The sequence below is a fragment of the Sebastes umbrosus genome, chromosome 1, assembly GCF_015220745.1.
Source record: "Sebastes umbrosus isolate fSebUmb1 chromosome 1, fSebUmb1.pri, whole genome shotgun sequence".
In the NCBI taxonomy this organism is placed as follows: Eukaryota; Metazoa; Chordata; class Actinopteri; order Perciformes; family Sebastidae; genus Sebastes; species Sebastes umbrosus.
The window spans coordinates 40,795,300-40,812,389 of NC_051269.1; the positions used below are offsets into that span (position 1 = coordinate 40,795,300).

The 17,090-nt window shown below is 40.3% G+C and overlaps 1 protein-coding gene across 3 annotated transcripts in view; it reads right to left on the reverse strand.

Annotated features, from left to right (window-relative positions):
* Window positions 1-17,090, reverse strand: part of cdk18 (cyclin dependent kinase 18) — a 55,403-nt gene that overhangs the window by 11,745 nt on the left and 26,568 nt on the right. For all 3 annotated transcript variants that reach the window (XM_037775721.1, XM_037775729.1, XM_037775738.1), the window contains 6 exons: window positions 9,335-9,471; window positions 6,243-6,374; window positions 5,031-5,087; window positions 2,020-2,134; window positions 1,046-1,140; window positions 883-945 (listed from right to left, as the gene is read on the reverse strand). In XM_037775721.1, coding sequence (XP_037631649.1) covers window positions 883-945; window positions 1,046-1,140; window positions 2,020-2,134; window positions 5,031-5,087; window positions 6,243-6,374; window positions 9,335-9,471 — 599 coding nt within the window. The remainder of the gene's footprint in view (window positions 1-882; window positions 946-1,045; window positions 1,141-2,019; window positions 2,135-5,030; window positions 5,088-6,242; window positions 6,375-9,334; window positions 9,472-17,090) is intronic.

Here is a 17,090-nt window from a genome sequence, read left to right on the forward strand (position 1 = left end):
AAACGCTTGAGGGCTTTTTATTTTTTAAATGAAAGCAGGAAGTGTTGATTTAAACCCCGTACTTTATTCATTCATGGAGATCTCCAAGTCACTGCATGTTCCACAGCACTGTCTGCACATATTTCAGAATAAAAGCCTCATGTATTTTGAAATGAGCAGGAAGTGTTGATTTAAAAACAAGTCTCTACTTTTTTTCATCTCTATAACATTTTCTACAGATAGATATTGAAACTGTAGTAATCCTGCTGATATGTCAATATACAGTCAACAGATCACTTTCACTGTCTGTCGTTGACCTCGAATCTCTAGAAGAAACGCATGTTTCACGCGGGCAGTGTGGCTGCTCTAACCTCTTAACACAGACGCCGAAATAAAAAACGACAGATAACGCCGCCGCCGCCATGCGCTGCTGACGTTCCCAGTGTGGCCGAGGGCTGATCCATATTGCGTTTGCTGTTGGACAGCGACCTCTAGTGGCCGCAGTAATTATGATGGCAACAAAGGAGGAAGTTAGGTGACGTAGTATAAAGAGCGACAAAGTTCATGTAGGGAGGAGGTTGGTGTGGATGGACTTTCACCCAGGAGACCGCTGCTCGTGTCCCGTGTGAAAGCAAAAGTCAACACATTGAGTTATTTTAAGTTATGTACATAACTATGTTAGTAACTAACGTAACTACATCAGTACGTAACTACGTACTTATTTTAACCCAAAGAATGATCTTTTCCTAAACCGTTCTTGGGGTCACTGGTAAACGACCTTTTCTGTCGTTTAGATATGAGGATGTGAGGGGTTAATTTGATGTGTTTGCACAGGTGTAAACCAATACAAGTCTCTCTCTCTGGTATGGAGTCTGTAGTGGTTGAATCATGCGCGGGGCTCACCTTGACGTTATGCATGCTCATGAGATTCCCGCAGTTGTCCAAGTACTGTTTAAGGTCACTGTCCTGGAAGACACAACAGCCACAGCGTTCACACTCAAGTCTACACACAGTCCACTTGTGTGATGGAGGTCAACACCTCTTGAACACCCTCCAGTGTACTCACAAGATACTCAAACACCAGAGTGAGGCAGCGGTCGGTGTGGATGATGTCGTGCAGCGTGACGATGTTGGCGTGTTTCAGGTTCTTCAGTAGAGACACTGGGTGGACAGAAGAAGAAGGACAGATGAGTTGTTGCTGTTTTCTGCAGGCGGCTAAAATGTGACTCCAGCACAACAACAGCAACAGTAGAAACTATTACAACATAATCTACTAACAACCTCTGACTGTACCTGGTCTCTTTAACCTCATAGCTGTCTCCTCAGACGCTGCAGTTTAAAATGCTTCTGTGGTTCAGTCTAAACTCAGATGCTGTGTCCAAGAGAAATCACTAGAGCTGCACAATTAATCAAAATTCTATCAAAATCACAATATGGCCTACTGCAATTTTCAAATCCCAGTATTTGTTAAAATTGCAATATTTATTAAAGGTGAAATGTGTCAAAACACCATTTTATATTAAAATACTGTGCTGCTGCAGAGACTTAAATTGCTTTTAAATTCTTCCAGCTGAGTAGTTCTTCCATTTAATTTGTGCATTGCATTGTGGGACAAGCGTCCATCAACAGCACACTCAAAAAAAAAATGTGCATACTTCTGTTCTTTGAGTATACTTTATTATTATTGTTATTATTATTATTATTAAGGTAATAAGGGTGAGAATAAGAGGAGATTTATACACTCAGATTACCTAATTTCTAAAAGATCAAATCCTTCACTATGTACAGGATGATACATGATTACATCGGCGATTACTGACGCTAGATGAAGGATTACTGTCAACCGGCTTCCTCCTGAGCCACCGCAGCAATGAAGGAGCTTTATTTAAGTGGAAGTGGCAGATTAATATGTGCTCCAGTCACTTCCTTCTGGTAAGGCTTGACCTTAAATAGAATTATTATCCACCTGAAGGCAGCACCCCTGGATTGGAAAATCAATGTGTGTGTTGTTTGTTGGTGTGTGTGTGTGTGTGTGTGTACCCTCTCTGATAGCAGTGCAGGGCGCTCCCTCCTCGTGCTCCAGTCGAATCTCCTTTAACGCCACCAGGTTCTCTGTTAGTTTGCTTCTCCCTTTGAACACTGTGGCATACGTCCCCTATGAACACACACAAACACATACTGTAGGTGACATTCAAATTGTTATTCAAATACCAGCAGCTATGTCGTTTTTTCTATTAATAGCACATAGAATAATGAAGTTAATTTGACTGGAATCTGTTTACTTTCATCATCCGTAGCACATAAATATAAATCACTACTGATAATTAATTCCGACTGACTGAATGAGGTTAATGCTAGCTTCTCAAACAGGCTTTGATTTAAGTCATTTAATGCATATTTATTTCTCTGGGATCTGATTATTTCTGATTATCACAGTTCATGATCATCCTTCATATATCCTTGCTTTGAACTGCCGATAAGTCTTATATCATTGTGCAGTTGACTGTTGGTGTTCTTTAAAAACTTTTATTACTTTATTACTGATAACTTTATGATATTCATCATATACATACTAGGACTGGGACCATCTCCCAATTTGATACTATCACAATACTTGGGGGCCGATTCGATGTGAGTAAGTATTGCGATCCGCTATTACGATTTATTGTGATTTTTGTTAACTTTTTAAACACTAGAATATGGGAAACAGTTGAATCATACACTTCTAGGGACTTTTACTTTGGAAAATATCTAAATTATTACAGTAAAAATGTTTAACTTCAGGACATCTCTGACTACATTTATGCTGTAAATCAAATATATCAGTCTTTGTCAGGTATTATTTATTACATAGCAACCCAAAACTCAAAGAATAAAGACATTTCCTTCACAGATTAGTGGTATTTTCTTTTTAATTTATAAGGGACATGTAATGTTTTATACTTCTGGTGAATATAATCCAATCAATCTTATTTCCATATTGTATTTTGTAGATACAGTTCCCTTTGTTAACACCTTATTTTGAAAAACGGATGTAGACCCACGTGTCTACTTCCTCTAACTTCTCCAAGGTGGTCTCTAGCTCTCCCGTCAGCTCCGTTCTCTTTATCCATCCATGCATTTAACATAAATGTCAGTATCTGGGTGCTCTACAGTCGTAGCGTCGGCCCATTTGACCAGGGAGATGAGAGCGACGGCCGGCTCGACCGCAACGTTACCGCGATACGATAACGTTTCCTGTCCATGACAGAGTTAGCATGCAGCTTTAGCCGTGATGTCTAGCTCTGCTTTTCCTGTCAATGTGTGAAACCCAAAGTGTTTCCATCCTTTACTGGATGTGTAGTGTTTACCACGCTGGATTTAACATGTGAGGGTTCAGGTCGTATCCACGCTGAACCTCCGTCGTTCTACTTTCTCGTTTCGGTTTGTTTTGGTGATGTACACGGAACAGATATGACGTCACGTTACTCAGACTGCAACAATAACAGCAGTAACTTCCTTCTACCACCGTATAGACTCAAATGAAGCAAATATTTTGATTCTGGCATTAAAAAATAAATTTCTAAATTGTTAAAAAAAAAAAGAAATCGCAATACATACAGTATGTGAATTGATTTTTCCCCCATCCCTAATACATACAGGTATATATGACCTCTGCATTTAACCCATCGTAAGCATTTAGGAGCAATGAGTTGCTGTGAAGGGTTCAGTATCTTGCTCAAGGACACTTCGACATGCAGACAGGAGGAGCCGGGGATCTAACCGCCAACCTTGCAGTTATAGAGCCCGGTGTTCTACTAACTGTATAACAACTACTGCAAACTAAAAAGAGAGCAGAACTTTTCAGATATTGAGAAAAGAAGCAGCAGTAAATGAGGTACTTGTATAACGGCCCCCGTGTGAAAACAGGACTTTCACCCCGGAGATCGCTGTTTGTGTCTCATGTGAAACCAAAAGTTAACACATTTAATTATTTTAAGTTATGTTTTCCACTGCGTATAAACCAAACCGTGCCTTCGTGAACCACTTGTGCTAATTGACTACAAAAGCAGCTCTTTTCGACCCCTCGCCACCGCTGTTATCTGCTGCTGAGCCTTGTGACTGCGACCGAAGGCACAGGCCTTGTGTCACTAATCATTCCTTTACTCCTCAAGGCAATAACTGTTCTCAGATAAACGGTGAGGGGGGATTAAGGTGCACCAGCTGTGTCGTGCAACCTTTAAAGCCCTCCTCTTCGTCCGCAGCACGACCGTGCATTCAGATCCTGCAGAGGACAACATGTACGAGCACGCCGTGTGAATGCAGATTCTTTATTCTTGTTAAGCTGCGACAGCCCAGCTAATGCAAGAAAAAGGACACGTGGGTTTACTGTAGTCTGTCTTGTGTGTTTATATATAAAGAGAGACAGATGCCAGAGAGATGCTGGTAAAACTTTATAATAACCATCATTCATAAATGGTAAATTGATAGTTAATTAAACTTTAGTTAATAGTTATGTTTAATAACAATTACATTCTGATTACATTAGTAAACTATTTATTAACAGTTTAATGTTGCGCACATTATAACATTTTATATACTATTTTAAGTATTTGTTAATAAGTACAAAATGATGTGTACATTTTTAAGAAATCATTTATAAAACATCATAGATGGACCAGAAACCAATTATTAACCACTGACAAAGTATTAACTATCTATCTAAATAATGTTTATAGATGCGTTACAGTAGTATTTATTAACCATTTAACAAGGTATTATAATCATCAGTAGCAACTTTATAATAGACATCCAAATAATGTTTATAGAGGGTTTACAAATTTACAATTATAATAATTAATGGTTAATAATTTACAATTATTAACCATTAACAAAGTGTTACAAATGTCTATCTATGTAATGTTTATAGATGTTTTATAAACAATTCCTTTAAGGTTTACAAATATTTGTAAACCTTAAAGAAATTGTTTATAAAACAATATATATTTGCCATCAACCGTCTGAAAAGCGTTAAAAGTTGACTGTGTGAGTAATAATCGGTAGAGACGTACCTCACCCAGCTTGCCAAGCTTCACGTATGTCTCCAGTTTCCCGAAGCCGATGTCGGACTAGAGACATGAAGAAAAAAGGCAGATTAATCTGTTATGATTCTTCTCTCCTCTGATTAATCAATCAATCAATCAATCAATCAATCAATCAATCAATCAAACTTTATCTATATGGCACCTTTCAAACAAGTCAAATGCAATTCAAAGTGCTGGACAGACGATTGACAAAAATATAGAATGTTAAAAATGGATTTAGAGACTAATGAACACCGAAACAACCAATATAAAAGTTAATTGAATAAGAAAGCAATAAAAGATGGGTATTTAAGATAATAACAGATAAATAAAATACAAGTAAATAAAAATAACAATAAAGATAAATAAATCAAAATTATGAAACTACATAAAATAAATGTATTCAAATAATGAAATTTATATAAAATTAAATAGAATAAAAGAGATAATAATGATCAGCAATAAAATGTTGATATAGAGTAACATAAACACTATAATGATAAATAAAATAAGTATAAACAATAAAACCATAAAATTATAAAACACTACATAAAAGTTTTCGTTTTATGTTTAAAAATATTAATAAAATAAAAATGTATTAATAAAATTAATAAAATAGATTAAACCATAGAATAGTCAAAAGATCATATTTGCCAACGCAAAGTCATGTTTTCTAAAGTCAATTAAGCACAAATCCTTCTTTTCTCTGTCAACCTGTCAGGAAACAACAACAGCACAGAAACTAATGGACTCATTACCATATTAATACAGAGGGACCAAATAATAATAATAATTATAGCAGGAAGGAAAGATAAGAGGACTAGTCATTTGCGGAGAGGAAATATGCTCTATAATATGAGCCAGGAAATTCACTGGTTCAAGAGTCATCCATCAAATGGACTGTAAAATAAACAAGAAGCCAATATGGTCGCTAAAATGAGATACAAACAGGCTAATAATATATTATAGATTTATTTTTTTAAAACCTTTATTTAACCAGGAAATCTCTTGAGATATCTTAATATCTTTTCTGAGGGAGACCTGAGCCAAGACAGCACACCACTAATAGTTTAAATAGAAATAAAACACAACAGACAGGAAATACAATCATCACACACACTAGGAGGAGACTAAAACCAGCTCCAATAAAGCAGTAATATATATATATATATATAGTATGTAGTGATATTAAGCACTAACCAGTGAAGCACGTCGAGACATGCGACTGAGAGGTTTGCAGAGCGGTGCGTTTTCACTCTCCAGCTGCAGTTTCTTGAGGAACTCTGGAGGCAGGCGGATGTCCATGGGCAGAGACATGCGCTTACTGACGTCCTGCAGGATTGTGGGTGAAGAGTTTAGCCACCTTTTAAGACCTTAAATCTTTAGTACAGACACTAATGTTATTCATGCGTGACTGACAATCTGACCTCATGACATTTGGCCACGAGCTATCTCAAGCTTGTTATTAACTTTGCTGACCCATGTTAATTTCTGTACATGGTACCACATTCTAATTGGGCTTTATGAAAGGTACAACACAAAGAGGAGAGAAGTTGAATCGTTGAATGCAGAAAAGGGAGAATTTGCTCAATATGGGCACAAATACAGACTCACATTTTGCATTTCTCAGTCGTACAATCTGACAGACGTCTGACGCAACAGATTTGCTTCTATTTTAATGAATACAGCTGTCTAAAGTAACAGCTCGTGTTCCACTTCACAAGTCTATTTTCTTTTGTTTTACACGTGTAACTAGGCCTATACTGTGTTTGTGTAACTGTGAACTAAAAACAGAAATCTGGTCCTCTCTCTAGGTGTTATGGTGGAGAGGAGGACGTGTTGTACTGAGTCCATCAGCTTGGTGAAGCCTTGAAGCTGCTTGACATCCTCCTGGATCCATCTCTTCATATATGTTTGACATTATATGTACCAATTATATTTTGTCATATGGATTGTCTATGTTGTATTTTCATTATATTGTTACTCTGTACACATGACCTGATCTATCACACGTCTGTCCGTCCTGGAAGAGAGATCCCTCCTCTGTTTCTCTCTTCCACTTTTTCTCTGTTAAGGTTTTTTTGGATGGGAGTTTTCCTTATCCGATGAGAGGATCGTACTGTAAAGGACAGAGGGTGTCGTATCCTGTACAGATTGTAAAGCCCCCTGAGGAAAATTTGTGATTTGTGATATTGGGCTATACAAATAAAAATGACTGGACTTGACATGGGTTCTGAGCATTGTCAAAACACGATTGACCTACACTAAAAACTGTGCCTGAAGGCATCCTGTGTAGACACAGACTAAAGTTACTACTGCTCCGCTAACATGCTGCCTAGCCTGTGTGGACAATTGTGTTAAAGTCCAATTGAAATCACCTTTAGTTGTCCCTTTCTGTAGTCAAAAATAATGTCCACGTGTTTTTCTTAATATGTTGTTAATATTATATATTATATGTTATATATATTGCTCCAATTTCCACTTTCCAAGGTAGATGGAACGCAATATTACTCTTTAAAGGTTCTCTATATGGAATTAAGAACATATCTACTGCCTCTCCACGGCTGCGATGACGCCGTGGGTCGTGATGCCGTTATCAGCTCTAACTGCCGTATGAGCGCAGCGCAGAGCGACGGTCTTGAGCTAGCCAGTAGGACACGCTCACATGCACTAAAAGCACACGTGGTCGGCCCGGCGATGTCAACAAAGCATAGAGAAGCTCTGATTACAACACACACAGAGGGAGAGAGACTTCATTCTCTGCTCAGGTAGACGTTACTCCTCTGTATCTTTACCTAACAAATAGTTGTTTGATGCTACATTGATGCTCTGAATTAGGGTTGCAACTAACGATTATTTTCATTTTCGATTGATCTGTCGATTACATTATTTTCTCGATTGATTTATATGTGTAAGAAGTTACAAACGGTCCCTTTAAGAAGCTGGAATCAGAGAATTCAGACTTTTTTTTCTTAAAAAAATTACTCGGATAAATGATCAAAGTATTTGTGATTAATTTAAAAGAACTAATCGATTAATCGTTGCAGCTCTACTCTGAATCCCGTATAGAGAACCTTTAAACGAGTATCAAGTAAAGAGTAATTGATTACATTCCCTGAGTAGTTTGCTCAACTTATGACTTCCTATAAACTGTAAACGTGATGGCTTTTTATAAAATGATAAAGTACCATGACATTCTCCCTTCATTAGCCATCAGGCGTGCATTAAACGCCCCTACAGGTGTTTTCCGTCGTTTGATTGATTGGACCTTTTGCTTAGGTTGAAGGTGAGTGGAGCTCTGCTGAGAGTTACATGTCTGACATGTACGACATACACGGTCTGATCACGCCACACAGTCCGGAGAAGAGGCCTTTAAATGTTAAGAAGTCATTAATTAATGAAGGGCTCTTCCACTACAGTAATAAGTCAAGTCTGGGCTTGTAAATGTTAATGAGCTAATAAATCAATGTTGGTCTGAATGCTCCTTTTCCAGGAAATAAGTGGTTGAACTGTCCGTTGGAAAGGTCGTCCTGATGAATTAGCTAAAAGGACAACGTTACACTCCAGCTAAAAGAGATTTCTCACATCCTGGCAAACATAAAATTGTTCTTATTAATGGCTTACTGATCTATAAAGTGTTAATTAACCATACAGCCATTAGTTACAACTTATAAACCCTTTTATTAGAAAGAGGCACATACTATGCTTGTTGAATGAAGCTATCCAGATTGTCTTAGCTCCCAGCTCTCTTACTGTCGCAGCATTATTTGTGTCTTCACAGCACCGAGTCCTTCCTGAGCACTCACTCCCCCCTCTGGCACAGCTTCACTATACTGTCTGCTACCAGTTGTGTGTGGTATGAGACAGACTCAGAGTGAATCACACTCGCTCCACAGGGACTTTTTCTGAAAAGGTGGAACTGTGAACTCACATTTCCAATAAAAAAAGTCTGGTGCTTTGGGGAGGGATAAAAGCTTCCAGGTGACTCATCTCATCGAGCTGGCAGAGGTAGAAATGGAGAAATGACTCCCGGAGGGAGACTTTAAACAGGAGAATGAGCTACCACTGTTGATATCCATGTCAGGCGGATTTCTAACGATTCTAAAGTGCACATGAACCATGACAGTTTCCTATCAGTGCTTCATCGACAACACATAAATCATAAATTACTGTGGCAGGAACGCTTGGCAGCATGTGACTACAGCATGACCGGAAACCAAAATCGCCTGTTAACCCCTCATATGTCACATATTAACTTGTGTATAGCGTCTCTGTGAGCCTCTGCTACTGACCTCCATGGAGAAACGTCTGTGCTGGGCCTTGCCGTGGAAGTGGAGGTGTGACGGAGACTGAGCTCCCGGTGTTGTTGGTTCAGGGCTTGAAGGACTGGCATCATGTGATGGAGGACACAGCCGGTCTGGAGTCAGGTCTGAGAGGAGAAACATAATCACTCAATATTTGTAGATGTACAGATGGGAGACACATGAACAAACAATGTTTTGGTGTGTTAGGCCACCACAAGCTTTCACAACAGCTTTCAATCATGCATTTAGAACCATTGGCTGTATAGATATGAATGGCGATGACAAAACAAGGCAAAAGTGAGCATGGCTCACGTACCCCCACTCACTGCTTGACCCCTACTAAAGGTTTTTCCCTTTTGGAACTAATGGAATGAAATAGTTCTACTACGGAAACGAAACTGAAGTCGAAAAAAATCACAGTTTTTGGCCAAAATTAAAAAAACATTTGGGCACCCTTGACTTCTAAACCTGAAAAGGCACAACTTGACCACAATGTCAACCATCATACCAAATTTTAAGTTCCTAAGTTAAGTAGTTTCCGAGTTCCACTCTGGAAACGAAAGTGTGACATGCGAATGGACGGAAGGACGGACACGTGGAATGCTATACACCCTCGACCACGTTGTCGCGGGGTATAAAAAGACAGACCTACAAAGAATGGTAAATGAGACGGGGTCAGTGTTTCAAGACGGGTCAGGTGAGTTGCCAACATCGCCGCACTGAGTTCGCCCGGTTGACAGTCACGCTGGGAGCAGGGAGCGCCGTCTCTCCCCGCAGTGGGAGAGATAACAGAAAAGCACTAAGCGGTGAGATCCGCTGTTTTTTTTAATGTTGATTATCTTGTTTTCATAATCGTTGGAAGCCAAAATCGTAATTGAAGTTTGATTAATTGCACAGCCCTACTAACTGGCTACTGGCTCCAGCTTCATATTTACCGTTAGGGCATAAGTTCGGTTTCAATCTTTTCCAAAATGTTTAACTATGTGCAGCGTGAAAGGGATCACACTTAGTGACGAACACAGAGAACTGTCACCAAACTCTGCAGCCCTTCAGCTGTACAGAGGATAGACTCTTTCATCTTATTGCTTCGGTTTTATGGCCCGTAATATTACTGCTTTAATTCACTGCTCTTATCAACCTTCAAAGAATTGTGATATGAGAGGGACATACTCTGGTGGGCAAACTGTGTAATGGTGTCCTTGTTTCTAAATCACCTTGAACATAAGATAGATTTACAGTTACAGGGTAGCCTTTGTTGCTACGCCGTAGCGGACATGCCCCTTCTCTAAAATGCAAAACGTCTACAATGAAACCACATGGAGGCTGAAATCACATGCTGGTTGAGATTGTCGACTGTTGAAATGGACTCTTGGCTTCTTGTTCTCAGAGACGAGGCTCATCAAGACTACAGAGGAGATTAAGGCGGCTGAAGCGAACGTGTCAGACATTATAGTGTGTGAGCACACCAGCACTGCAGTGTGACGGCTATCCAGCCACGGTGGTGGGAAGAACGGACTTTGATCCTCATCATACAACGCTGTATGTGATGTGTGTTTGATGCCTGGTCGGTGTCTTTTGAATGTGACCCGCTGTGAGGTTCCAGCTGCAGTTTGATCTCCCGTTTCAATGGGCCTCGCCGGTATGGTAAGTGTGGGTCGTGAAGTGGACGTGTGTGTCCATTTTATCGGCAGCTTCCAGGCGCGTGTACGTCTGTGTTCCCTACTGGGGTGAAGCACAAAGCGCTTTAACTCCTTGTTTCCATGGGGATAATGGCTAACAAGGGAAGCAGGTCTTCTGTTAAAGGGGACATATCATGAAAAACCCACTTTTTCAGTGCTTGTTCTCAGACATTTGGGCATCTGGAGTTCCTACCAACCCACAAACTGTGAAAAAAGAGAGCTGGATACAGAGTTGGAGGTGGATTCCTGTCCATTCCTATGAGAGTTGCTCAGTGGCGCATGATGCCAAAATGGCTCGACTGCCAAGAGATAAAATTTAATTGAAATAAGGACTATTCAAGTGTTCATACTGGGTACTTCATTTACCTCAAAAAACATTATCCGCTGAGTTACAGATGCCTCTTTCCCAACGTAAGTCTATGGGAAAAAGTCTTTTGGGCCCAATGGCATCACGCGATGGACACAGAAGTTGTAGTACCGCCGTCTGGCCACTATGAAAATTGGCATCAACGACCGGCGCTCTTGCTGGGGGCTTGTTGCAAAAGGGGCAACGTATTTTTCCTGCAAGCCAATCACAACAGACTGGGCTTTTTAGGAGAGAGTCTTAAAGAGACAGGCGCTACAACGGAGCATTTCAGACAGAGAGTGAATACAGGTATATTCAGACAGACAGTATGAGGAAAATAATGTGTTTTTTGAACATTACAGCGTATAAACATGTTCTAGTAGAAACACAAAATACAAGTATGAACCTGAGAATAAGCATGATATGTCCCCTTTAAGGAGGAAGTCTCATATATCTCCTTAAATCCTTCCCCTCAACACAAGATACATTTATATGTATACTCACAAGCATTCATACTAACGGCATGACCTATGGCCTCTCTCATACTATAGGAAATTCAACAGTGTCGCATCAATTAAACACACACATCTCATATAACAAGCTGCTGGTGTATCAGGGACAATAAAAAGCTAAAGAAGGCAGACAGATAGAGGCCAAGGTGGCTCCCTGGATGAGTTTAACAAGCCGTTTGTACAGAGAGGCTTCTAACAGGCCGCTTTCTAGTCAGATTGAATGACAGTCTAAATGGGCTGGGGGGATGAAATGACAACCTGTTTGCGAGTCATTTGAATATCACAGCTACAGCGCTCCTTTGATCTCCTGATGCTAATTAGAGTCAGTAACATGAACACACACACACACACACACACACGCACACACAGTGCCTGATTGCGGAGATACGGATGGACGCCTGGTAGACATCTTAGGAAAAACACAATCCACTATGGTACGCCACATGATGTTTGTGTAGCGTTTTGAAACTGTGGTTTACAGTGAGCGGCAGAGAGGAAGAAAATAACCGTGGAAATGTGTTGAGGAATAGCATTCACAAATAATGCAGAATTAAAATTCAGCTTAATTTACCATTATCTTTTTGCTAAATGCTAACATCAGCATGCTAAGAGGTTCACAAAAACAATACTAACAGTGAATTGGTGAATAAATGCTACGAAGCTACAACTCCTCCGCTCAAGCGAGCTATAGACGGGAGCCAAATTCCGGTATCTGTAACTCCGGCTCAGACTCTCTAAAGGTGGACCAGCTTTTCCCCTTAACTGATGGCGTTAATCGGTTAAAATGCTTAATGTTGGTTAACGGTTAAACAATTAATTATCAACATCCCTAGTTAGAGTTTTAAGACGAAAACACGGACAACTCCCAGACCGGACAGCGCCGTGGTAGCGACCTGTCAATCACAAGGTAGCCCCGCCCTAAAGCGTCCCCTGCTTTATGGTCTATCTGACTCTAAATGGGACCATCATTTACTAAATGAACATCATGCTGTATTGAAGAAGACTTGAAACTAGAGATTAAGACCATAAACTCATGTTTACAATGTTTACTGAGGTCATAAATCAAGAGAGAAGTAGGCTCATTTTCTCATAGACTTCTATACAATCTGACTTATTTTAGCAACCAGAGGAGTCGCCCCCTGCTGGCTGGTAGAGAGAATGCAAGTTTAAGGCACTTCAGCGATGGCTTCACTTTTCAGACCCGGAGGTAAACCTCTGGTTAAGCGTCTGTATCAGATGCAGAGGGCTGTGTGACAAAACACTGATATTAGACGCCCTGGGAATGAGACCAGGCTGTATGTCAATTTTGTGTTTATATCTTCTTACATTTCCCCTCACTGGGGAAAAAAAAAATCATTAATGCAGGTTTAACTCTTGTTTATTTGAGGTAAATTGATGGGAACGGTGGCTAATGGTGCTTTTCCTGTAAAAGAAAAAGGGCAGTGTGTTTTGGACAACAGCCAGTCAACATAACCGAGATAAGAGAATCTCACCTGTTTGGTAATAAAAGGCTGTGTGACTTTGTGAAACTGCGTGTGCCAGAGGGTTTGATCATTTGAAGACTCGACCAACTCATTGTCACACAGAGCCGATTTAAATCAACCGACTTGAATAACTGATTTTGTTATTCCTTTTAATCAGGATTTGTTTCTTGCAGCACATTCAGCGCTCATCAGAGCGCTGAATGTGTCACGGCGGCTTATGTGATTACGCTCACGTTCGTATGGGAGCTCAGCAAACAGCTTTTAATGGACTAATATATGGAAAGTGAACAAGGGGATTTTGCCTAATGTGAAATATTAGTGGTTAGTCAGGCAGTAAGTCCTGGCTACCCCTAATGGCATCGACTCAAACACAGTCGCACACATATCCTCACACATATACTATTAAAGCTCCGAGAGTATACCTTTGTTTGTGAATGAAAAAATCACGTCTGACCAGCGCTGATGAATTTGCATGTGTGTTTTTGTGTTTGTGTGTTGCTGTATCTGAGGTATGTATTTGTGTGTATGTGCAGCCTTAGGGGATGCTAATTAGTTCATCGTGCTCAGTGATCTGAGACTGATTGACTTTCTTTGTCAGTTTGATCCAGCTGCTCTTGTTTTTAAATGTGAGAAATGATACGAGAGAATCCAATAATCTGATAAGACTGAAGAAGTTAAACTCACTGGAGCATGAGCTGTATATTTAATAAGATGTGTACGCATAGTTGTTAGGGATGCCCATTTTGAAAAATGTTCTTAACCGATAACCGACCCTCGTTAACTGATTATTAACCGTTAACCGACAAGATTTGTTCCTCGTACCGGCTGCAGGAGCAACGATGCTGCGTGTAGTGCCACTTTCCCAGTAAAAGTCTCCACTGCACATTTAGTTTAGTTTAGCAGGTTGTCGGCTGTGTGTCTGCCCGTGACTTTCTTCTCCTTGATGCTTGGCCATTGTTCTGTCAGCTCTTTGGTTGTTTTATTTGAATACTTTTCTAATGCAGGACGAGGCTGTTCAGCGGAGAGGGAAGGCTCTGTGAATACAGCTTGTGTTCAGGTCTTCACCGTGCCCTTATCCTGTTTATATCTTAAATAATAATCCAAACTTTCAAAATAAGAATTTCATTTCATTTTCTTCACATAAAGGAATGAAATGCTGAGATATAGGCTATTTTTATAGAAGCTTTTCTGACACCCCTTAAAATCACGACCCCCTAGAGAAGCTTTGGCGACCCCTAGAGGGGGTCAGGACCCACAGGTTGGGAACCAATGCTCTCGCTAACTCTGGCACATTTACACTGAGGTAGAAACTGACATGTTGATTAATGTGCACTGTCCCTGATAAATAAATAAATAAATGAATCAAGCTAATTAGCATTTTCCCCAAAATGTCAAATAATGCCTATAGCATACACCGCATTACGTGCATGTGAGGATTATATCAAAAATGTCAGATGACGTCTAAACAGCAGTATATGCTGTGCATAACGTTACATAACGCTGTGGGAGCGTGATATAATACCCTCACATGGGAGAGAGGAGAGTAAGGTAGAAAAGAGATGAACAGAAGAAGCTACGAGAGGAGCTCAATCTCTCTTTCTTCTTCTTCACTCAGGTGTTGATCTCCATTTCTTTGTCCTCTCTCTCTGTCTGTCTGGTTACCTCTTCCCTGACCTTCAGGAGCAGACGGTGATGCAGACAGATGTCCTCTGGGGGGTTAAACTACATATCCAGCTGCTTCTCTCTGCCAGGCAGCCGAATAACAGCCTCACTTTACTGAACTCTACGGCTACGGCTCAAAACCGCGTACTATACTAGTAGTACCTACTGATTTGGCAAAAATATAGTATGTAGTATGCAAACAAAAGCAAAAATAGTATGCAAAAAATACCCGGATGTCATACTGATTTGGAAAACATCTCCAGTCTGCATCGGACCAATCTACCTCAGGCTACGGTTACAACAACAACAGCTGCCATAAATGGCTCGTTTTTTACATTTTTCGTAGCTATTTCATCACTAAATTCACTTCTGAACAATTTTGAGGCGAGAAATCAACTGCGTAGATTTTGAATATTGACAGTTTTACAATATTAGATTGCAAATCGAACATTTGGAGTTTAGAAGCTCCACAAACCGCCTAGCTAGCGCCTGCCGGGGGTCGCAACCCTACAGACCGCTATGAGCTGGCTGGAGCTCTCTGGAGACCTCTGGAGACAAGAGGCTTTTATTTCCTGTTTGTTTAAAAATCACAACACAAATGTCCGTTATAAAATGAACAGGAACCTGTTTATCTGCCTTTTTGGAGTTGAGAAGCTCCACAATCGCCCGCGGGTGTAGCTCGCTGGAGAGCCGGCCGGCGACGCTCACAGACCGGCTACAGAGCAGCAGGAAGAGGCGATGAAAGAGCTGCCTCTGACGGGGCAGAGAGATACCTGCTGACGCAACATGACTGAACATGACCCTTTTTAACATTACTCTAATATCTGGAGGGAGATCAGTCCACTGTTTAGCTGCTGTAACTAAGAAAACAGTACATTTGGTTCAGAAATGTTTTATATTTATATATATCTCACCTCATTAATGATCCTGTTTTTCTTGCTTCACCATGAGCTGTTGGAATAAATAGTTTAAGGGGTGGTGGAGCTCAACCTGCAGTATTTTATAAAGTAAATCAAAATTGGTCATAAAAAAAGGTTGTACTTTGTTGATAATATTGTTATAGTGGTACGAGTTACTTTTTTTGTCCAGTGCTTTAAGAGCTGGTTTAAATGCTAAAGTCGGGTCTAGCATACTGCAAATAAATCGCTTTAACAGTTCCATACTGCATACTACTGAGGAACACAGTATACAGTACAGTATACTGTATACTGTATGCAGTAGGCGGTTTTGAATACAGCCTGTGTTGCCTGATTTAGTTGACTCCAGTGGTAATATACAAGCAGGTCTGATGAAACCACTTGATTACAGCTTACATTAAAATGCTCGTGCACTTGACTTGAGCAATTCCAGTAGTAACCTTGCATCCCACAGGATCCACTTCTCTACCGGTTTTGCATTTAATATATAAATATGAAGCATCAAATTTAAGCATTATTTCCCACCTTAAAGCAAATGCACACTGATGAGATATCGTGTGGGATCAAAGTGCGATCTAAAGGTACATATGTATTCACGCAATTCATTGCTATTCCATCTCTTTGTAGTGTCCTCACAGTCGAACTCTACATCATAAAGCAGCAGAGACACTCGAGAAACCTCATTCTGAATGCATTCAGTTTCCTTTGCATCATCTACCCCTACTTATCCCACCATAACCCTCATTTCCCTTTGAAGCCTGCTGATCCTCTGTGGCTAAGCTTCGCTGGTGGTACCAGTCGTATAGCCGGAAAAAACCCCAGTTAATCTGTGAGGGTCCGCTACAGACACGGGAGGAAGGAAGGCTTTTGTATTTGGTATAAAAAAAAACCTGAATGAGATTGCAGTTCGTGCTCTATTATTAGACGTGTGAGCTGCTCATATCGCACGGGGACCCAAAGACACAAGGAAGTAGAGGAGCTCAGGGTTCAGGACTTTGAACATGCTTAATTAACCAACGGTTTATTGGTTATAAAATGGGTTTGTTAGCCCCTGTGGAACACCCGGTCAAAAACTGAAATCCCTCAGGAGCGGAAAACATCTTTGTGCGGCAACAAGCGTACCTGTAAAGGGTAAAAGTAGAGA